At 41.5% G+C, this 24,195-nt stretch overlaps 1 protein-coding gene across 5 annotated transcripts in view; it reads left to right on the top strand.

Moving 5' to 3' along the window:
• The first annotated feature begins 8,292 nt into the window (after nt 1-8,292).
• Nucleotides 8,293-24,195, top strand: part of ABA4 (abscisic acid (aba)-deficient 4) — a 70,820-nt gene continuing 54,917 nt past the window's right edge. Inside the window, exons 1-2 of one of the 5 annotated variants that reach the window (XM_087672079.1) lie at nt 8,293-8,505; nt 8,588-8,645. In XM_087672079.1, coding sequence (XP_087528205.1) covers nt 8,604-8,645 — 42 coding nt within the window. In that variant the 5' untranslated portion in view covers nt 8,293-8,505; nt 8,588-8,603. Of the gene's footprint in view, nt 8,506-8,587; nt 8,646-8,972; nt 9,012-24,195 lie in introns of those variants that run through there. The other 4 variants (XM_087672078.1, XM_087672077.1, XM_087672076.1 and 1 more) reach the window with 4 other exon arrangements.

Below are 24,195 nucleotides of genomic sequence, written 5' to 3'. Positions count from 1 at the left end.
TTTCTTGAAAAACAACATGCAAGTCCAGCTTCTTACCTTTAGCATGGTTTGCTTATGTCCCTACCTCCATCTCTTCATTGCTTTCTTTCTAAGTTTTGAGAGCTCCCCATTTGTCAAGGTATTGATCTTCTTCTTTTCTCTCACTTTGCATGCATCTAGTATAGGAGGAGGATAACCACTCATTGTGCTTTCCACCCTTAACTATACCTTACTTCCACCAAACACCTTCCTCCTCTCAATTTTGTAAAAAGATTTGTCCTTATAAAATACACAGCTCTTTTGGGCTTGCCTCTTATCTATTGCGATAAAAATCTTAGGTTATTCTCCTTCATGACAATCAATACATCTCGCTATTTAATCTATCTTCAATAAAACTCTTGACATAAATTGGTGTTTCTATCTTTACTTAAATAATATTTTCCTTACAATATACACATATGTCAAAAGCCTATGATGCTTATCAATCATCCATTACCTTTGTAATATTCATTTGATAGTATATCCATGTTTGAGTAAAATCATTATAATCACTATTTAAAAGACATACTTGGCATTCAAAACATGTCAATTTTCATGTGAAAATTCATACATGTTTAACTCATAAGATTTTTTTTTTTGGCTTGGCCAAACTACATATACCTTAAGATAACCAAATAGAGTGATTCTAAAGATTTTAATATGGACACTATTTTAACTTCTATAATCACAATTCAAATTTATTTGGAAAGTCTTTTTATGTTTAGTTTGGTTAGGCTAGCCTTGAAACTCTATATGAAGGTATTATTTGTTGCTTTACTTATATGACACTTGGCTCCAAAATTACTATATTATTGTTTTTACAATTTGTTTTTGTTCATAATCAGGTCATTCACTCACCTGAAGTAAGTCTTCAAACCTTACTCCCCTCTTATCTTGGCAAGCCCTTGTGATTACATCACCTTCTTATGATTTGTGTTTTGTGATTGGCAATCTCCATATATACTAAATTCATATTTCTTCTTATGTTTTGAACCGACTTCTAATAAGTGTTCAAAAACATTTTCACTCTTCCAAGCATTGGATTTGAAATTCTAATCACTCAACACTACTAGTATTTCTCACAACTTTTTAATGGTCTCCTCAAAAGCAAGTAATTGGGAATTTTATCACCTTGTTGCATATACATTAAAGCGTACAAATAAAATAACATTGAAATATCCTATTCTAAAGTAGCCAATAGCCCATTTTGGTAGACATCCTCACACCAAATTTTTGTCTGAGAGAGTAGGACATTGCCATACCTACACTAAGATAACTAGTCCATTACCTCTAGTCACATGATGAATGCTAGCACATGTTATTTTCTTGGTATTACAATCAATCATTATGGGGCTTTGCAAAGTTTGGACAACATAAATTTTCTTGTGTGAACTAGATCACCACTTGATGGTTTATAGAGAGAGAGAGAGAGAGAGAGAGAGAGAGAGAGAGAGAGAGAGAGAGAGAGAGAGAGAGAGAGAGAGAGAGAGAGAGAGAGAGAGAGAGAGAGAGAGAGAGAGAAATGGTTGACATATGAACATAATGCATTTAAAATTCATTAGAAATAATAAAAACATGATTTAAAAATAAAACAACCATGATGCTATAAATCTACAATTCTTATATGAAAATTTAAACTTCTACTCATGTCTCGTAAGATGTTGTAGCATGAGGCCAAAGGGTGTCAACAAATATTCTATTAAGAGGAAAGTTAGGAAGAAGAAAGACAGAGTAGATAAAAGGAGAAGAGCCAACCTAGAAGATAGAGTATGGAGAGCTAGAGAGCTAAAGGAAGAAGATGTGAAGGAAGAGGAAGTTAAGCTAGAAGAAGAGCAAGTCAAGCTAGAACTAAAAAAAAAGATGAAGAACAAATAAAAGAGAGAAACTTAGAGGAGAAGGTTAAGGAAGAAAATGAGAAAAAGGTAGATTTAGGCAAAGAAAGATGGGGTGAAGAAAGTAAGAAAGTGAAAGAGATATAAGAAGCACCGAGAAATAGAGACATGCAAAGGCCAAGCTGAAAGAAGAGAAAGAGAAAGCCTCCACAATTGAAGCCACACCAAATGGCTAGGAATGAAGCAAAGGAAGAGCTCAATCCAAGGCCATAACCCATCAAATAAGAAGAAGAGAGCAAATAGAGGCACTTCAACAATGAGGCTACAAATCATTCTTGTGACCTTGAGGAGGTCCCAACTAATTAGATCTAAGGAAGGAAACAAGTGTGCTTTATCAATGAAGTCACCATCTACTCCTTTGACATTGAAGAGATGCCTTGTGTGCTTAACAAAATTGGAGGAAGAAGCATCCATGAAAGGTGAGCTTGAGGGAATGTTCAAAAAATGATCTTATTAAGGTGACTTAAACTCATGGGGTCTACCTTGCTAGTTGCAACTTGTAGAATCCTCCAACTCACTCCTAAGGTGAATGCCTTTGCGCTATGAAATTTGATGTGACCATACTTAATGGTGGGAAAGATTGGAATCTAGGCTTTCATGATTCAGGCACTACAAGCAATGCCATCCTCGTCCTATGAATCTGTGACACTTTAAGCACTCCAAATATGGACCTCACTTGAAACACTCAAACAATACTTCTACATCTAATGGCAAGAAGCTAGGCTAAGTGTGATAACTTAGTCTATACTACTCAAAGATCTTCAACCCCAAATGAAGTTGATAAGCATGAAAGGAAAGGTGCCATGCAATGGGATTGCACTCAATGGGGAGACATTGACTAGATTGACGAGAAAAGCTATGCTATGATCCCCATGTTGTACACATGTAGACACTAACTAGCTTGATAGAATAAGCTACATAGAGACCTCAATATGAATCAAGGCAGGAAGCCTTAGATTATTGAGGACAACAATCCATTTTGCAAGCATGAGTGTAAGAATACTCCTCCCTTCTCATGTGGGACTTTGTTGGTATGATTTGCCTTTAGAGACAAATGCACCTAAATGACTAAAGTGGTGCACTCAAGCAAGATACTTTGCAAGAAATCTTCGTACTCTATGGTGAACCCTCACATGTGAAGGCACAATGAGGGTATATTTTGTTGCACTACTTTATGTGTTGTACCTTTTTCATATGAATGATATGAAGATTCGTTATTTGATATATTCTGTCCACTTTACTCTACCTATTTGTGCTACTTTTCAAGTTTCCACTAGAAAGAAGTCCCATGAAGGTCCATAACGAGAGAGAGAGAGAGAGAGAGAGAGAGAGAGAGAGAGAGAGAGAGAGAGAGAGAGAGAGAGAGAGAGAGAGAGAGAGAGAGAGAGAGAGAGTGTGTGTGTGTGTGTGTGTGTGTGTGAGTGAGTGAGTGAGTGTGTGTGTGTGTGTGTGTGTGTGTGTGTGTGTGTGTGTGCACGTGCGTGCATGTGCAATGAGGAAAGAGCAATCCATCACTAGCTCCGTTATGGGATGTACTATGTAATAGATTGGGTAAGGACTAAGAAGGGTGCTCCCATATCTACTTCACCATATTGTAGTTTCTCCTATCTCCTCCACCCTTCTTTTTTTTTGTGCCTAGATTTTTGAATTTTATGCTTAATAGGCCCATGGTAGTCTTGCATCTAGGTAGTTTGGTTCTGCTAGCTAGCTCATCTCTAATGCTATCTATATTATGAGCCTTGGTGTTGAGTAGATGATATGGGAGTATGGGGATAGTGAGTGGCCCTACGAATCTAGTAATTTGTAGTTGGGACCTCTATTTCAATGTATAGAAGCTTTCTTGATGTCATTATAATTTTGAGAAGGAAAAGATCAAGGCATCTTTGATCAGGATAGTCCATCACTCAACAAAGTGGAACAAAATGGGAGTGCACACACATGCACATGCACACAAATAGTCCATTGCTCGACAAAGTGGGAAAAATGAGAGCACGCACGCACACACACACACACATTGTGTGTGCACACACGCATGCACGCACGCACACGCACACGCACGCACGCGCGCGCACGCGCGCGCGCGCGCACACACACACACACACACACACACACACACACACACACACACACACACACACACACACACACACACACACACACACACACACACACACACACACACACAGAGCATCACTCCATGGACTCACTTGTGGATAGATACATGGTTCAGTCCACCCAACCTTCATTGTAAATTGAATGAGGGCAGAGTTTGATCATGTAATGGGTGATGAGACCCCCATCCACACTACAATGATCAAGTGCGTGAGTCTCAAATCATTTTTCAGATTGAAAACATAAACGGGATTAAGTTTATGTATGTGTCTTCATGTTGCTCACTTAGGCTAGGTTCACAAGATAGCAATGGAAGTTGATGGTTGGGGAATCCATTTTTGAGTGGCTATGCCACAAAAGTAGTCATGCTATTGGCATTGAGTTCACAACAAAAAGGAAGAAGATAACCTTTTATATGTTCCACCACCGATGTGACAACAATGAAAGATTCAAAAATTAAGTTTTTCCATTTGACAATAAGGTGCTACTTGGCAAGGAATTGAAAAGTAAGCTTAACAAGCCACATGATAACTTTCAAACTACAAAGATATGTAATGGACTCTAATCATGATTCATGAGATTAATTAAGAAGAAAGGGTGCATGTATTGACAAAGACCATCATGGAAAAATACATAATGCAATATATATTCTTTTAGGTGGAAGATGATGCCTCCATTTTCGAAATGTTCTCACTAAAGACTTGATGCACTTTCTTCCTTGCATATTTATACATTGTTCTTGCAATATTGTTGCATCTATCTACCCTAGAATTGAATTCATTCAGCACAGCTTGTCCACCAACTTTATCACCTCTTTGTGCTCACTTAATTGCCTCTTTTGCTTGGATGGGATGAATTGAATGTATCTCAACCATTGAGATTGCTATTGTTCTTTGATAATCTTCAATTAATCTCTGAAGTTGCAAGCTTGCCTTATCCACATGTACCCACCCCATGTTAAAAGAGTCACCATGGCATGTTCAAATGTTATGTAACACAAGACAAGTAGCCACTGGATCTGGCCCATAATGTAGATCCATGTCACATCTCATCAATAACTTGTGAAACCTTGCCTTTAGCATGCCAACAACTTGCTCAACTAGCATTCTTGTATTATATATGTGTGATAGCCACAAGATTTGGCACGTAATATAGATCCATGTCACCTCTCTTCAACAATATGCAAAACCTTGCCTTAAGCATGCATAAACCTCGCTCTCAACTGGCATTGTTGTGCTAGATTGCATGAAATTCCAATGATGCTACATGTGTGATAAGCCTTCTTCACATCATTTGAAGGGTACTAACATATGTGATCGAGCTAGATAAGCACAATCTCCTACCAAACAATAATTACCCCACTTAGCTCGAAACACATCTTTGACATAGCTCACTTCTAGTGAAGTTCAAAGAGTCCAGCCTATCCTACACCATAGTTCCATATAGAACAATTTTGTTGCAACTTTTAATTGCAAGAGGATTGAATAGAACCCTTTGCGATTGAAGTCATCCTCACAGTTTTCCTTTGGGGCAATGATAAGAATATGTGAGCCATCAACTGCTTCAACAATGTAGGGGATACCTCTCAAGGCCAAATTCCCTAGCTAACTTCTTGAATCAAGTGGGAGAAGGCCACTTAATCTATGAATCTATTAAGCCCAATGTGAGGATGGTTTACCAAAAGTAAAGAAATATACCACTAGTTGTACCCTTGGCACACCCATGCAAATTTGCTAAAACCTCCAATGTTGTGCTAGTTGGCAATCTATGAAGAGCAAGACAGCCATGTGTACTAATGCTTAGAGTGGAACACATATTAGTAGTTTGTTTTCCATTTCTGAAGCAACCTTGCCACTTAAGTAATAAAAAGTATCTTTATTAATACAAAGATGCTACTTGAACATACTTATTGAGTAAGAATCTAGCAGGTAATGTTCAAGAAAACGTCATGGGCATTGATAAATCTAAGTCTTTTGCTTGCTCATGACCCTTCATGTAGCTTATTCTGTTTTTAGCATCGATTGAATGGTTCATGCATTGATTTAAATGCAACCATATCTATAGCATGGCCTCATTAGTGTGAATGTGGCTTGGCATAAGAAGCTCCATGATTGTTAAGGAGCACAACCATGCACAAAAGAAGGCCATCCTCTTGGAGATTGCCATTACAACCTACATGCACATGACTATGTTAGTGAACATAATTGTCCACTCGTCTTACTGTTTTGATACAACAAAATATGTCAAAAATAAATACATTATTTTTTATAGTGCACTTAGATAATTCAAATTACTTTTGATAGCTAAATTGGAATAGCACACTTTGATAGTACTTTTTTCTTTTGATAGCACACATTGAAAATGTAAATTAATTTTAATAGCATAGTCTAATAAATATTCAAAAATCACAAGTCATTTCTATTCATTTCACTTAATCAAGGAATCCAACCATGGTAGTTTGGGATTATACAAGAATATCCAAACACCTAGTTTCAATGGCCTCTTATCGAAGTGAGACCTCCTTAAGATGGTCACCCAATTGACTAGTTTCAATGGCCTCTTATCGAAGTGAGACCTCCTTAAGATGGTCAACCAAGTGCGACTAGTCTCGTGGCCATGTTGGCTAAAGAATCCTTAAATTTGGGAGTGGTACACTATGATGAAGAAGAAGGTTGTTGAGCTTTGCTTTTATGAGCTTGGGAGTCTCCCTTGATAGTTGTCTTCCCCCCTTGAAGCATCCACAACATGGTTAGAGATAATTGACAATTGTCTTCCCCATTGAAGCATCCAGATCACGGTTAGAGATAGTAGACATTGCATTGGAGACACAATTGACAAGCACCCTATTGTGGTAATATTCATCAACCACATCATACCACTCGTGAGTATTATCTATCCTAATGCAAAGGAACCTTTGAGCAAGGATCGCGTTTTAATGTTAAAAAAATGATGGTACACTGGAGATGGATGATATATTGCAACATGGGTTTAGGATAACCTTTAATAAAAAAGATAACATTGCAAAGAAGATTTAGGCTTTAATGAACTCGAGCAAGCCCAAAACAAAATTTGTTACCTTGCCATCGTAGAGTTTCTTGTTAGGTCAGGAGGGCTTTGGAGGGGGACGAAAGGAATCACCATCCTTTGTGTCATCCGTTTGAACATAGCCCACCAGATGTCACTTTTTGGTCAGGGACAAGACGACTAATCACTAGCTGTTAGCCTTATCTCAACCTAACCTTAAAATAGTGTTACAAGCTAATGTGACATGTCTGTAGCAAGTGAGAGGAGAGAGAGTGCAAAGGTGGCACTTAAGGATCACTTTGAGGCACAACTTGCACCCACCACCACCTTGTAATTGATAGAATGCTTGCCATGTCACTTTCAATGGTTCCACCACTAGTTGTCATGACGAAACCATGACTTTGGAGAATTACGAAGATCCCTGCAAAGCTACTAGATGTATCGTAAGCGCTAATTGCCACTTTGTGACTATGTGTGAACACGCCATTATGTGTGGACAAACCACTACGTATTGTAAGTGCTATTGCCATTTTGCGACTATGTGTGAACAAGCCACTACGTGTGGACAAACCCCTACATAATATAAAAATCAATGGTTCCACCACTGGTTGTCGTGATGAAACCATGACTTTGAACAATTATGAAGATCCTTGCAAAGCCATTGGATGTATTGTAAGCGCCAATCACCACTTTGCTACTATGCGTGAACAAGCCACTATGTGTGGACAAACCACTATGTATTGTAAGTGCCAATTGCCACTTTGCGACTTCATGTGAACAAGCCACTAAGTGTGGACAAACCTCTACATAATATAGAAACTAGGCGCTCCGCGCCTAGGCTCGCCCGGGCGGGCGAGATTTTTGGCGCGGGGGGGGGGGGGACGGATGTTGGACGCGTGGCACCCGCCCCCTCGTTCTCTTTGTTTTTTGTGGGGGAGGTGGGGGTTGCCACGTGGTACCCACCCCCCACCTTTCCTTAACTAATAGTATAGACTAGGCGCTCCGCGCCTAGGCTCGCGCAGGCGAGAAGGGCGGGCGCGATTTCTGCGGGGGGGATGGATGCTGGACGTGTGACACCCGCCCCTGCATTCTCTTTGTTTTTTGTGGGGAGGTGGGGGCTGCCGCGTGGCACGCGCCCCCCACCTTTCCTTAACTAATAGTATAGATGAGGTGACAGAGTGAGCCCACACATCGGATAAAGGCAAACATGGGGACCCGTCTCAGCTAATGGATGGGGCATCTATCTATTCTCCAATGAGGTTATGGTGGTCCCCTCCGATTATGGCTGCCCTCCAGACAGAGATTGAGATCTGCACTCCGACTCCCAAGGGGTGACTTACTTGATTGGGCTTCTCTGATTGTGTTCTCACTATGAACTCTTGATCATCATCATCCCATGGAATAATGGAAGAGCCAAGGCAGCCCAGCCCATTTCAGTGATCGCAGCCTTCTGTTCCAGGCATGACTTCCATAGCTGCTCTGTCTTGAAGGCAATTGTTTTCTACCTTTGTTTTTAATCCCTCTTACTTGCAATGATGCAGGGGCATTTCTTCTATCATGGCTCTCAGATGCTCACAATCACGCCTATGCTTGTCCCAGGTTCTGTCTCTCTCTCTTTTTACAGACAGTCGTAACTTATGGTCCCATAAGTCACATAAGTCATCTTGGCCTCTTGCAGACGTTAGTAAATCATTTCATTTCATTCCATTTTATATATACTTGCCTTGTTTTAAAACCATTAATTCTTGATCCAGTTGCAATTGTACAGCATCATCATGTCAATCTTTGCCGTCTTCTTTCTACAGCTGTACTTTTTTTCAACTCAATGGCTTGATGCGAAATGCTTCAAGTTGAGCATTGTTCAATTTTGCACCTTGAAAGGCCTTTAACTGTAGGATGCTCAGCTGCTTAAGCGGAGTTGGATTTTGATTTTCTCTTTGGATGTTTGGATATTTACTAGTTAAGGTGATTTAGATGTCATGCCAGTCTTATTCTCGTTTCCCTTTTCTCTGATAACTTCTTTGGGCCTTGTAGTTATATAACTGACACCAATTTCCGATTTGCAGATGCACAAATGCGCATGCATCATAGAACTTAGTGGTTACCAATTAGGAGCATCGCTTTCTGCTTTATGGGAACCATGTGACCTAAAATCTGTCTATCCTTTCGTATGTGTGCACAAAGCATATGGATAACCGGGGCTGAAGCTATAATGCAGCAGGCTTTGATAAACTGAACTAATTTTATTAGCCAGTGATTGAGTCTCTAACACTGCTGGTGGTAGGTTTGGGAGCATTTAAATCTGCTGTTTTTAAAAAGTATAACCTAATTGGTTGATAGTGACTGTCCAAGAGCCAAGGAAATAAACGACCCATCACATTGTTATACATGCATGGGCTATTGATTCACGGTACTCAATCAACACAGACTCTGAGATTGCTGAATCATATTACAGCAAGCTTTTTGTTGGCACGACTCACAATTATTGACAAAAAATCAGTATGAGGTATCTGCTTTCAAATTTTCAGTCGAAATCAGTAGGAACGACAAATATAATTGATACCGATGAGGGTCATGCACTCTATGAAAACATAAAAGTATTGCTGTAATAATTTTTGAAGTATAGTATATAATAAATACAGTGTGGAATATATGACTGATATTTTTGTACCAGAGTATGTAATGCATTAGACTCTCCATCATCACATAATTACTGCAGCTAAGCTATGCGGATGACTTACCCCTCACTGGTTGTTCATGTAATATTCTGAAGACCCTGTGGAACATACATAGAATAGATATGGTTGTAATGAAATCTCCAAGATTATTGGACCATAAAGCTAAGACATTGTTAAGGTTGCTCAAATGCAAACCTCTCAATTACCTTACTAATGTTGTAGGGCCCTTAAATGAAGAAAAGCTATGATGGACACCATGGCATAGGTAGGGTTTCTGGTATTGAGATTGGAAGGGGTCTAGCCTGCTATCAATTGATTATGAGATGGCCTATGTAGACTTCACTATTAGGTCAAGTGGGATAGGTTAATAAAGGTGTTGTTACCATGGCCAAGTTAATTAGATGCATGGCATAGGAAATATTCCTTGGAGCACCATGGTTGTCGATTAGTTGGTCGAACTGTATGGGCAGTAAGTCATAACGGTTGAGCACTCACACCCTTTGCACTCATTTTCCGACATCCAACATTTGTCCAGATCACCATGTAAGCTTGTAGGAATGCATATGTGGATTGTCATTATCCATCCATTGTATTAGCTGGGCATATGAGAATTTGAAAAAAAAAAAACCCTCCCATTCTATTGCTTGTACTTGTGTTTGCTACTATCTTCTGATGGGATGTGTTTTCTTGCTGTGTTTTCGCTCCTGCGAGCTTCCTCTTGCTGCACACTGATACCGGCTGTGTCCTTCTTCACATGAGTCAGTTGCTAAGCAGTATATTGCTGTGTTTTCATCATTCCAGCCTCCAACGCTGCTGCATTTTGACATCTAGCCTGCTGCCCTATTGTTTTCAGCCCTCTACATAAGGATTCCTTTTCGACATTGATTTTGTTGCACTCGAGATCCATTCTCAGAGGATGACACTTTCCGGCACTCCCGTAGCCCACTCTCCTAGGAGAGAGAGTGGTTGTTGAACAACCTCCACTTTGTGAGCTTCCACAATTGTATCTCTTCCCTTCATAATTCATTTATTCAGCACTCCTTCATTCTTTGTGTCTTCTTCTTCTTTTGCATTCTTGTTTGAGTTCAGTGTGTAAGTTGTGTTCATGCATTCCCTGTATTTTCTCCGCAAACTCTAGCATTGTGTGTTTTGCATTTTGCATTCTTAGACACCTCCATCTTGGTGTCTAATCAGGTTATTCCTTCAAGTGTCGATGCGAATGAGTCGTCCACCGATAAGCCTCAAACGCTTTAAGATGCATTATCCACCTCCCCCCTCAAACTAGTTTTAGTTTCCAATTTGGCAACCAAGTGTTTGAAATGTATAAACACATCCGATTTGGCCTTCGAGCCATACCTCCAAGTGTATCTAGACTAGTCATAAATAAATGTGACAAAATAAAGACAATCCCCAAGACTAGGGGTCTGCATGGGACCACATACATCACTATGTATAAGCTTTAATTTTCGGACAGTACACACTACACCATTCTTTTTAAAGGCAAACCAATGCATTTTGCCAAGGATGCAATCCTCACAAGCATGGAGAGATGGAGTATCTAGATGCCAAAGTAGGCAAAATATCAACCATCTGACACCTTTGAATAGTCATAAGATTGCCAAAACTTATTTGCTCTATCTAGCATGCCATAACTTTGCATTTTCATTGTAGGATTGAGTGTATCAATTGAAATCGCATTGTTTGATCTCTTCACATAATCATCCAAAAGAAAGAGACCTTTGTACAAAGGTGCTAGAAAGCCTCATGTAGAATCATTCAAAAGTGCCAAAAAGCCTCGATGCATAATCATGCTATCTGTCAGATACAATGTAATTGTCACCCTTAAAGATGATGTGAAATTTACTTCTGTTGAAAGTAGATGCTACAAGAAAGTTCTTGATAATCCCTTGCACATATAAAACATCCAAAAGCACATCACGAATACCACAAATTGCATGGAAGTGTTATTGGCACAAGAGACCTTCTTGCCAAAAGGGGATGAATACGTAGAAGAGAATAAATGCCTCATAAAATTGATGTGACGTAATACATCACTATTAAAATACTAAGTATGTTGTGCCTTTGATACATCAAAGGTTGACCCATCCATACAAGAGTCATAACTACATGTAAGTGTTATGAGGACATGTATTTTTGAAACTTCACTTAACAAGTGGATTAATTTTTAATCACATGGATTAAGTAAATGTTGCACATGAGGTGTAATTGGGGTTAGAGTAAATTTACGAGCTCGGGACCGGAGAAAATTACAGGATGTCAAAGGTAAAAGTTGCTATAAGTTATGCTGCAAAGGTACTTGGTGGTATTTGGTGCCAGTTGTTGGCCCAGGTCATTCATTTGGCCATAAGTGTCAGTTGGTGATACTAGAGAAGTAGCGTTTATTTGTACCTGATGCCAATTTGATGGTCAAAGATGGTGCAGAGATACTTGGGAATGGAAGTTGCCTAGCCAATTTAATTATTGGCCAGTCAGATTATTTTTCAAGGCACCAAAATAATTATTAGATTAATTTTCAGTATTTAAAGATTGAAAATTAATATTTAATTATGTATAATATTGGAAAAACCATTTGGGAAGGCTGCTACTTGTCAAAAATGCCCATGAAAGATTGAAAAATGAGACCGGAGAGAGGTATTTTTAGTGTATTTGGCGTGTAAGAGAGAGGGAGGAGATGTTGCTGGTTTGATTTGCAGCCATTGGAGGACCTTTTGAGGCAGCCAGGGGTAGGAGAAGACCAATCAACAGCAGATGACAGCATCTACAGGCTGTTGAGACAGGGCAACAGCAATAAATGATTGATTTTCTTCAGTTCTTTGCATCTATAAACTGTTGAGACAGGGCAACAACAGTAAATGGCAGATTTTCTTTAGTTCTTCGCAAAGAAAGTTTGAATTTTCTCTCTCCTCAGCATTCTCTCTCATCTTCTAGCCTTTCTATAGCCTTGCTCTAAAGATTACAACATTGAGATTGCCAAAGGTTGAGAAATTTCAGATTTCTTTGTTGTAAACTCTAATCGGCAGCAAAAATTAGGGTTAGCAGGCAGCCTCGAGAAGCGTGCCATAAATTGGAAGCTCCAAGACTTGGATTCACCAAGGCTGAAGCTTTTTTTAGCCTATTCAAGTGGAGGGACTAGCAAATCATTGAATTTGGGGCATTTCCATCTTTATCAAAGCGGGCAAAGGCCAATTGATCGCCCGAATCAAGGGGCAAATTAGATTGAAGACTTGCTAGTTATTTTGGACAGCAAGGGGAGTTGGAATTTCGAAAGGGATTGGGAGAATCGTATTGTGTCTCAGCTTCTTCTTCAATTAAGTTAAATAAATACCGAAAGGGGCACTAGTTTTGGGGCCAACAAGGTTTCCAATGTCTAAGATAATATGGTAAAGTGTGCATTTCAGTTTTGTGAATTTGTTAATTGCTGCAAATAGTTCTTAATTAGGTCATTTACCACCCTATCCGAGGAGAAGGCTGGTTACATGGTTCCGTTGCCGGGACACCACTCAATCCCTTGATTTGGTGGGCCCGAGGCACCTGATTGTAAGCCAAAGCTTTGTGCTAGTGCTGATTTTTAATTTCAGCTGAGAAATTATAGCAATATGTCTTCATACAGTGAGATGGACTCAAGTAGTGATGATGCCTCTTAGTATGAAAATTCACATGGGAATGAAGGAAATGCAATGCCTGACCTTGGACAAGGCTTAGACCAGGGACAACAAGTTGAAAATGTTGCTGTTGGACAAGATGCACGGCCTTTAGGGCATAAGGAGGTTGATGACCAGCAAAGTGAAGAGGAATTTGATGACCAGTTCAAGAATCGGATGAGGACAACAACAAATCTCTTTGCTAAATTGACAAAGGATTCTCAATTTACCTGATTTTTGAATGCTCCAAAGAAGGATAGCAAAGGCAAAAAGAAGAAGACGTCTTCTACACCTTCAGGATAACAAGATGCACAAAAAATAATGCCAAACCTTTCATTTGAAGCTCTTAAAGATGGTAATGAAATAAAACATGTCGTACCTATGGGGTAAGGAATGCAAATGCAAGGCCATTACGGAAGTGCCAATCTAATGGATTTTGGACAGCTGGGCATGCATGCTATAATGGGGCAGCTGGGATATTTTGGTGGAAGTACGATTTTTCATGCTATGGTTGGACAAGAACCGCATACGGGAATCTAAGGCACAAATCCCTAAGTTATGTAGCAACCAATGCATGGTGTGGAAAGCCCAATGTATTCAGGTATGGTTGGAAATATGCGAAACCCTATGTATGGCAGCATTGGCTTGATACTTGGGGCACAAAGTAGCATGTTTGGTACTGCATCTGTACCCCCGAATGCTTATGGGGCTCAAGGAATAAATGTTGGTCATGAAAATGCTCTGTTTGGTGTTGGTTTTGATGTAAATTCAGCAAATGCATCCTCTTCGCAACAACCAGTGTATGACGAGTTGACACCTAGAGGGGTAGCAAAAGACTATGATGAGGGTGGAAACTTAATTAGCTTGAGAATTGTTTACGGTTACTTTTGGGATCAATTTTGCATCAATTTTTGCATTTATTGCTGGTCAATTTTTACAATAAGTTTGTGATCAGTTTGGGGTCAGGTTTGCAGCAGTTTGTGATCAGTTCTCAGATCAGCAAGTGATCAATTTATAATCAGATTATGTTGAGTTTTCAATGGTTTACATTTGGTCGATGCCATTGATGTTTTAGCCATGGCTTATGCTTGGTCATGCTATGCTATAGTTTGGTTTTGCCAGATGAGTTGAGCTCATGAGAAATAGACATGTCATAATCTAGCAATGTTTTTGAGATTCTTTATGAGTCTTATGTTATGTTATGATTGGTTGGTAATTTTCAGCATATGTTGGGCATATGGAATGGTTGAGCAACAGTGCGCAATGTTGTGTTAACGATGATGCCTTTTGAAAATTCCAATCCACTATTTTGTTTTTGATGCATTTGGCAGTGCAATCGTGGATGATTGCAAGGATTTTAAGGGGGAGGGCTATCATGAGGACATATATTTTTGAAACCTCACTTAACATATGGATTAATTTTTAATCACATGGTTAAGTAATTGTTGCACATGTGAGGTGTAATTGGGATTAGAGTAAATTTACGAGCCTGAAACTTGAGGAAATCACAGGATATCAAAGGAAAAAGTTACTATAAGTTATGCTGCACAGATACTTGGTGGTATTTAGTGCCAGTTGTTGGCCTAGGTTATTCATTTGGCCATATGGGTTAGTTGGTGACACTGTTAGCAGTCATGTTTGTCATGCCTTGTCATCTCCTGCTTGTGAGCCTCAGTCTAAGTCAGACGAGGACATTAGGAGCTCTGACATGTCTGTCATGTGTTATGATGGGGGAGGCTAGTCACTCTTGACTGGCTATCTTAGGATGTGTATTTCTTTTTGGCCTCTTTTAGTGGGCAGCCACTACTGGCTGCCCGGCCACTTTTTGGTCACTGTTGTGGGGCGCCCATTTTAGGGCATTTTAGGGTTTGCGCCCATTTTAGGGTTAGGGTTAGGGTTTGTCTTTTGCCTATTTATTGGCAGCCCCCCTCCCCACTTTGTCACTTGTCTTCTTGCAGATTCCGACACTCCTTCTCCCCCGTGGTGGTGCTGCCATCATCATCAGCCTGATCTGGTGCCCTCACTGACGCTGTGGGCTGCATGCAGGGACTGATCAGTCTCCTTCCGCCTTCCCGTTTGTATTCAGCATTCATTTCAGTCAGTGCAGATTTCTCTTCCTTATTTTCTGCTTTCTCTCTCTCTCTCTCCCTCCGTGTTCGTATTTCCTCTTCCGCAGCGCACTCTCACATGGTATCAGAGCCGAAGGAGAGTACACGGAGCTGAGATTTACGCGGGAGAACACCCACAACTTTACGTTTGCTGGTCAAGACATCTCCAACAGCTGAGGCGTCACCTTCAGCACCATCTCCTTGATCAAGGCGGCCTATTTTGGTGTCGACTTATTTGCGTTTGTTGTTGGCGTCATCCCCAAATTTGCGTTTTCAGCCTGGGCGGCCTTCCTCCAGCTGGGCGACACTCCTCCAGCCTGCGCCTTGCTGTTTTGGCTGTTGTTCCATCTTCAGGCGGCTCTTTTCCTGCTGGCGACCTATTCCCAGGCTGTGTTTTGAGGCAGGAGGCTGTTTTTCTGTGGTGATTGCATCGTTAGCATTTGCATATGACATCATCCTTGTGTTCTGTGCAAGGCGGCCAGCTCAGGAGCTTCTGGTGTTTGTGTTTCGGCACCGGTAACCTTCCCTTGTTGTGTTTTGGTGTTTGCAGATATCAAAGATGTCTTCTCATCAGTTTACGGGCTTTGATGACTCAGATGACGAGCTTTTGTCTCGACACTCATCTGAACGGAGGCGTGATTTCTATCACAAGGACCGTCGTTCGGATTCTATTCCTCTTACCCGTCCCCCTTCTATTCATGTATCTCGGCGAGCCTCTTCCAGTGGGCCGAAGATGCAGCCTTTGGTACCCCCTGTACAGGTATCCGTACTTCCTCAGCTGCCCAAAGAGGACCCGTTGGATGGCTCCAACTTTTCTCTATGGTCTTGCAAGGTGGAGTGTATCTTGGACTCCTTCGATCTTTGGGAGCTTGTTTGTGTTCCTATTCCCCGGCCTAAGGTGGATCCCGCAGATGGGACATCTATGGATCGTGCAGCCTTATGGGATCGGCTTAATTCCGGAGCCAGATCTTTCCTCTTTCTGAGTTTGCAGGATTCTGTCCTTGTTCATGTTCATAGGTTGAAGACTGCAGCAGACGTGTGGAGAAAGCTTGCGTCTCTCTATCAACAGAAGACGTTTGCCCACCGGATATCTCTCGAAAAGAAGTTGCGGATGCTCGCTATTGATGATAGTCCTTCCATGAAGGACCACATCAATAGATTACAGGATATGAGGGATGAGCTTGCATCCCTCGGTCGGACGATATCTTCTGAAGACATGGCTATGATTCTTTTGACTCAGCTGCCATCGCCTCGGTTTGATGTCTTCTACACCAGCCTACTTACATCGAGGACCCTTGAGAAGCTTCTATGGGAGGAGCTATCCCCGCTTGTCTTGGAGCATGACGAGTGACTCAGAGAGGTCAGTGCTAGTGGATCCGACTCCACTAGAGCCTTTGTTGCAGGTTCGGGAGGACAGAAGAAGAAGAAGACGAAGTCAAAGGCTAAGAAGAAGGATAGTTCTTCAGGCTCTGACTCAGATTCAGAGAGACCGAAGTGCCCACACTATGGGAAAGGGACACATCCCGAGGAGAAATGCTGGAAGAAGTACCCTCACCTTTGTCTGGGAGCGAAGGGTGGATCTACATCGGAGCCTTCTTCTACCTCTACACCAGCTGTTACCCATGAGTCAGTGTTCCTTCATATCCATGCTTTGGAGGAGGATCCTTCTTCCGTGGTTGTAGTGTCTTTTGCGCAGCCTTGGTTAGTGGACAGTGGTGCTTCGAGTCATACGACTCCCCGAGGTGATTTGTTACAGGATCTCTGTTCATCAGAGGGTTTAGTCACTGTTGGTGACATTTTATCAGTGCCTATTAGTGGTGTTGGCACATTGCCTTTGTTTACCGACCGACCTTCGAGCTCCTTTTCACAGGCCCTACATGTTCCGGATTTGGGCCTTGCCCTCCTCTCAGTTTATGGCCTTACGAGGCTTGGCACACGAGTGATCTTCACTGAGCATGTCGTTGTTATTGAGGATTCTTTTACAGGAGCTGTCTTATCTACAGGTTGGTAGGAGAGCGGGCTTTACAGGCTCCATTCCCCTTCTTTGATGCAGGGTCCTCCGAGGCAGTCTATTGCTACACCCGTTCCCGCTTATGCACCTTCTATTCCACAGGTTCCTTCCCATCCCCCACCCTCTCCTCCGGTGGTTCCCTCGTACCCCCCCATCCCTTTCAAAGGGGGACGATCTCGGTGATGCGGCTGTGGATTCCCTGGCCCCTAGTGTTTTAGAGGGGGATTCCCAGGATCGTGAGGAGCTTCTTCAACGGCAGTCTACATCGACGGACTTTATCGACATTGGCATTTCTCTTGCCACCCCAGGATCTATTTCCTCTTCGGCCTTCAGCCACATCCAGGATCTGAGAGGGGGTGTTAGCAGTCATGTTTGTCATGCCTTGTCATCTTCTGCTTGTGAGCCTCAGTCTAAGTCAGACGAGGACATTAGGAGCTCTGACATGTCTGTCATGTGTTATGATGGGGGAGGCTAGTCACTCTTGACTGGCTATCTTAGGATGTGTATTTCTTTTTGGCCTCTTTTAGTGGGCAGCCACTACTGGCTGCCCGGCCACTTTTTGGTCACTGTTGTGGGGCGCCCATTTTAGGGCATTTTAGGGTTTGCGCCCATTTTAGGGTTAGGGTTAGGGTTTGTCTTTTGCCTATTTATTGGCAGCCCCCCTCCCCACTTTGTCACTTGTCTTCTTGCAGATTCCGACACTCCTTCTCCCTCGTGGTGGTGCTGCCATCATCATCAGCCTGATCTGGTGCCCTCACTGACGCTGTGGGCTGCATGCAGGGATTGATCAGTCTCCTTCCGCCTTCCCGTTTGTATTCAGCATTCATTTCAGTCAGTGCAGATTTCTCTTCCTTATTTTCTGCTTTCTCTCTCTCTCTCTCCCTCCGTGTTCATATTTCCTCTTCCGCAGCGCACTCTCACAGACACTAGAGATAATGCTGGAAAAACCATTTGGGAAGATTGCTACTTGTCAAAAATGCCCATGCAAGACTAAAAAACGTCTTTAGAGGTTAGAGAGGCATTTTTAGTGTATTCAGCCCACAAGAGAGAGGGAGGAGATGTTGCTGATTTGATTTGTAGCCATTTGAGGACCTTTTGAGGCAGCCACGGGCAGGAGAAGACCAATCAACATTCAGTGACAGCATTTGCAGGCTGTTGAGATAGGGCAATAACAGTAAATGACTGCTTTTCTTCAGTTCTTTGCATCTACAAGCTGTTGAGACAAGATATCAATAGTAAATGACATATTTTCTTCAGTTCTTTGCGAAGAAAGTCTAAATTCTCTCTCTCCTCAGCATTCTCTCTCATTTCCTAGCCTTTCTACAACCTTGCTCCGAAGATTACAGCATTGAGATCACCAGAGGCTGAGAAATTTCGGATTGCTTTGCTGTAAATCCTAATCAACAGTAGAAATTAGGGTTTGCAGCAGCCTTGGGAAGCGTACCAAAAATTGGAAGCTCCAAGACTTGGATTCAACAGGGCTGAAGTTTTTTTTAGCCTATTCAAGTGGAGGGACTAGCAAATCATTGAATTTGGGGCATTTTTCATCTTCATCAAAGCAAGTGAAGGCGAATTGATTGCCTGAATCAAGGGACAAATCAGATTGAAGACTTGCTGGTCATTTTGGACAGCAAGGGGAGTTGGAATATTGAAAGGGATTGGGAGAATCCCATTGTACATGAACTTCTTCTTCAATTAAGTTAAATAAATGCCGAAAGAGGTGCCAATTTTGGGGCCAATAGGGTATCCAATGTTCAAGATTATATGGTAAAGTGTGCATTTCAGTTTTGTGAATTTGCTAATTGCTATAAATAGTGCTTAATTAGGCTATTAACCACCCTATCCGAGGAGGAAGGCTAATTATAGTAAGAAAGGCATAGTCCTCCTTTGCGAGGTTGGTTGAAACATCACCATCAGTTGTGCGAGTGGTTGTTGTGTCTTGGACAGCCATATTGGAGTCCTTTTTCTTCTCTTTTACAAGCCTTATTCTGCATTTGTCACTGTAAGAATGTGGATTTTTGCAATAGTGGCATTTTCCCTTCTTCTTTGACTTATCTGCATCATTGTTGCCTTTGTTTGAAGGCTACGACCATATTCTTCTGAGTCTACTCCTCTTGAAGCAAGAGGCCGGTCAACTCCACATTCATAAGAGGCTCATCTGTCCCCTCAATGATGTATTTAGTGAAGTGTGGAAACCAATGTATGACTTTGGAAGAGAGTTGAAGGTGATGTTTACCATCTTACCATCTTGAATCACTTGATTGAGTAGTTGCTCATGCAAACCTTGAATATATGTGATGTGATTCGTCATAGAATCACCCTCATTAATGTGAGCATTGGCCAACTCTCTTTGCCAGAATGGGATGCAGGCCTCATTCTTGGCCACGAACATCTGCTCTAGGACAACCCAAACTATGTGAGGTTTCACAAGATGGAAGGTGAGGTATGATAGCGCTTTTCACTGGTAGAGTGATCAATGACAAAGCTTGTGTATCTTGAGAATCCCATCTCTTATGGTCAGGTGTAACAGCAATGGGGGACAGCAACCAGCTGTCCTCTATGTCTCCCTTGCACAGGAGGAGGTGTGCCAGGAGCAATTGCTATGGGTTGAACTTTATCACCTGTAATATAATCCCAGGGATTCTTGGCTACAAGGAGATTTTAAATCATGAAACTCAAGAGGGAGTAATTTGTACCATCCAATTTGTCCTCATTGTTGAGGATACCAAGAACATCATTGTTATTTCTTGCCATTGCTGAATAAAAACTGAATGGAAGCTATAAACAAAGCTTCCAACACGGAAGAGACATAAAATGAGTAAAATTCTCTTCGGGATCCCAATGCAAACAAGTATACTTGCTATAACAAAAGCGTCAAGTGCTGAATCACTGCTATGTCGCTAAACAATGGTCATCAATGCCTCAATTTCCGTGCTCAAACTGATCAAAACAGCAATTTAATACTATATTGCCACATGTAGTGGGGCCTTTGAAGGTGTTGAGGCAAAAACCCCAAATTTTTCTATGTAGATTTTGAGAAATTGTAGAAAGTTAGAATTACTTATAGCTAATTGTCAATGTTAGTGACGAAATCTGAGATTTTAGCACAAATCGGAGTCAATTTCAGCAAAACCCCCAAATTTGTAGTGCAAATGTGGATGAAACAATGTTGGTGATTTTGTTGATGATGTGAGCAAAGGACCTCAAATCGGGCAAAAGCCTCAAATTTTCATGTCCTAGGATGTGTGCTGAAGACATCGGATGCGTCAGAGATGTGTTGGCAGACCTCAGGTGGCACTTGGAGCACCTTGACGACAATTGGAGCACCTTGATGGTGGTGGCACTAGAGGAGCAGGTGGCAGAGTTGAGAAGAGCCAGGCGGCACTGGTGGCGCTGCACAGGCAATGCAGGAGGCAGCACAGCTGGTGGGCAAGTGCTGTAAGAGGTGGTGCAGGATGTAGGCGACTTAGTTGGGATAGCATAGTGAGCTAGCATGGCAAGCAGAGAGCTGCGGCAGTGCAATAGGTAGCACAGCTGGTAGGTGGGCGATGAAGGAGGTGCTAGCAGAGCATCGATGGTTGGGCGGGGTAGAGTAGATGTAGGAATGCTGGTGGCGCCTGCAAGGCACTTGGTGGTGGAAAGTGACTCTAGAGATAGTGATACAATTGACTTAGTTGGTCTTCACCACACATTAAAACATTGGGCGCTGCCGAGAATTGACAAATTCTAACAACTCTTGCATCTTCCACTTTAGGTCCTGTTCCATCTTTGTCTAGCACTATTGGTTTAGAACCTTCTATCTCAAGTCTAGGCTCCTTTCTATTTCCCTAGACTATTTCTTTAGGTCTTGGCCCTTCTTCACGTTTTCCACCATATACACAAGTGCTTGCCACTTTGCACCTCTCTGTTCTACTGCCAGAAATGCCACTTGTGCACACTATATCTCCTATCTACCTTCAAGTGAGGACACTTGTTTATCTTGGTGTTGCCGTGTTTGGTAATCATGCCCCTTGGACATCCATTCTCAGCCAGTCACAAGCAAGAATGTCCATCCCATGTTTATGGTGCCTGTATCCACACTCCTTGGCAAACTTGAGTTTTACTGTTGGACTGATTGTGTATACTTCACCATTGCATAGTGGGCATGTAGGGGCCAATTCCCAATTGTACTTCATTTCCCATCCCTACTCCCTATTCTTCACTTAGTATGAACACCTGGTTGCTACAACCGAGAATTCCTTCAATCATAAAATTCTGTTTTAATTGGTCAAACTTCTCAACCTTATGCAACAAGCTCTTGAGTCCCAGAGTCTTTGGGATCTAGTTGTTAGTTTAGAGGCTATGATTCCTAAACTTGCCCACCATAATCTTGTCTGTCAATGGGAGGCTCGCAATGCCACAACAAATCTCGAGTTACTATAGGAGTTATATGTAAGTTCCACTCACAATTACTAAACTTTTCTGTAGCATCTGATTGTTCGTCTTATTGGCCGGTATGAGGCAAGAGAGCTAACACGATATATCCATATTGATTATGAGATTCAAGAGTTCTCCTTTAAGGAAGGGGACGATTTGAAAGTCAATATGTCTGAATAGGCGTTTACTCACTGGGTTTGCCACCACTTGCTCAACTATGTTTGATGACAATTAGAACAATTTATTCTAAAACAAGCTATCACCTATGTACTTTCTTTTGATGCAGCAAGGTATCTTGTTGTCCCATTTTCTGACTTTCTATGGGCTGGAATGTTATCTATCATGCACGCTCAACTGCATGACCGAGTCCACAAAAAGCTCCCTCTTGCCTATTGTCTATCTTAGAGGGGGTTGTGGTTTCCATTTCTACAAAGGGGAAATCTAGAGGGGGCAATAACTTGCAAGACTAGAAGCTGAGTGCTAAAAAGGGTGACACACCTTCTTGAGATGGAACCAAAGACATTGTTAGACCAATTTGGTGGAACACTTCCAAAAAGAATATATATTATACTCATGGTGAGCACTCAAGTCACGTAGACGAGGAGTGCCGTTTCTAGGTCTAGGGTAATCCCCCTAGACCTTCTCCCGATGCCCATGAGACATCAAGCACAACCATTGGTGGTACGGTGGTAGGCTAGTCTAGTAGTTACTCTTAGCTCTCTAGGCTAGTTGCGTCAGACCCATAGGCTAATGATCCTTAGGCTAAGTACCTCTAGGATTTTTGTCATTCTCTTTAGCTCCCATTGCATTTTATTCTCTTAGGCGGGCTTTTATTTTCTTAGCTTTAGCACCAAAGCATCTCAACATGAAGTGTTGTTATGCAGTTTTTAGTCTCTTCTAGTATTTACATCCATGTCCTAGGCTTATGTTTCAGTTAACGACCAATGCATAAGGTATCTAGTGGTCCTAATTGGACTGGAGACACTGTTTGATGGCTGTTCCTTGGTGGCTCCATATTCTCCCTTGATTGAGCCATGGTTTTTCAAGCAGCATGGAGGCTTCCCCTTATGAGGCAAAGCTTTAGGTATTTCTTAATGCTACCACAATCAATGCTTCTCTAATAGTGCTTCATCTTCTGCTTCATCTTCTTCATCAGGTTCTCAGCACCATGGGGCAACATCAACTCCTCCTTTGGCATTGATGTTCATGGTTTAAGAGGGGTTTTCTTTTCTCATGGTACATTCAGATTTTAGTTTTGTCTTCTTGTCTTTGATATTGGCATCCCTTCCCTATTGTATCTACCCTTCGCATTGTATACATTATTCCATCATCATAAAAGGGTGCTTGGGCAAGTGAACAATTCCCTTATAAGGGCTCTATCCAAGTGGCATCTTGCTGCATAAGCATGCCCCTTTATCCATTATCCCTTTGCATTTGCATTGTGTATATATCTTGGCTATTTGGAATGGATGAAAACCTATGATTGTTGGCATCCCTCCAAATGAAAACCCACATATTGTGTAGCATGATTCCCTTTTACCTCATGGTGTGAAGCATTCTTCAGCATTCCTTACCCAAGATCCATGAATAGCTACCACACTCCATGGAATCATTACCCTTATCTTATCCTTTACCTTGTCATATCTCTATATTAGTATCCTCATTGTGGTTTTGCACTTTTGGCTTGACTTTTTTATGAATCACAAAGCCGGATCAAAAAAGAGAAAAAAAAGGAAAAAGTTCTGTAGGAGCATTCATCACTTTTGCATTCATTGCAAGCCTATTGGTAGTCTATTGTGACAGCCTTGATCTGATGTCTTGATTTCACTGGGGTGACTCAAAAGAAGATATCTATGATTCTATTGCCGTTGTGATCTTGTGTAGGTCCTTGGGTAGTTTTGAAATCGAGAAGGAATGCTTGTATTTGCATAAGCTTTTTTCTTAGTGATGATTGAAGTGATGTTAGCGAACAACTTGACATAATGATTAGTTTTGATGTTGGGTTTGGGTCGGTTGAGATGAAAGATTTGTACAGGGTTGTTTCAATTGTGTCATTTTGGGGCTTCTAAAAGAATATGCATGTAACATCTCCATTATCCTTAATGTATAGCAAGTTTCTTTGCTCATTATCTTACAAAATTATAGAGTATGTGAAACATATGTACTTTTTTTCCCTATTGCCGGTGATGTATTATCTTTGTTTTCCTTAGGTTGATTCACAGGACTTTTACAAAGTACTTAAGTTTTTGTATATAAAAAGAATCGGGGCAACTA

Source organism: Lygodium microphyllum, chromosome 29, assembly GCF_053477565.2.
Source record: "Lygodium microphyllum isolate KBCC chromosome 29, Lygodium_microphyllum_v1.1.10, whole genome shotgun sequence".
In the NCBI taxonomy this organism is placed as follows: domain Eukaryota; kingdom Viridiplantae; phylum Streptophyta; class Polypodiopsida; order Schizaeales; family Lygodiaceae; genus Lygodium; species Lygodium microphyllum.
This window is presented reverse-complemented; position numbering and strand designations above follow the sequence as displayed.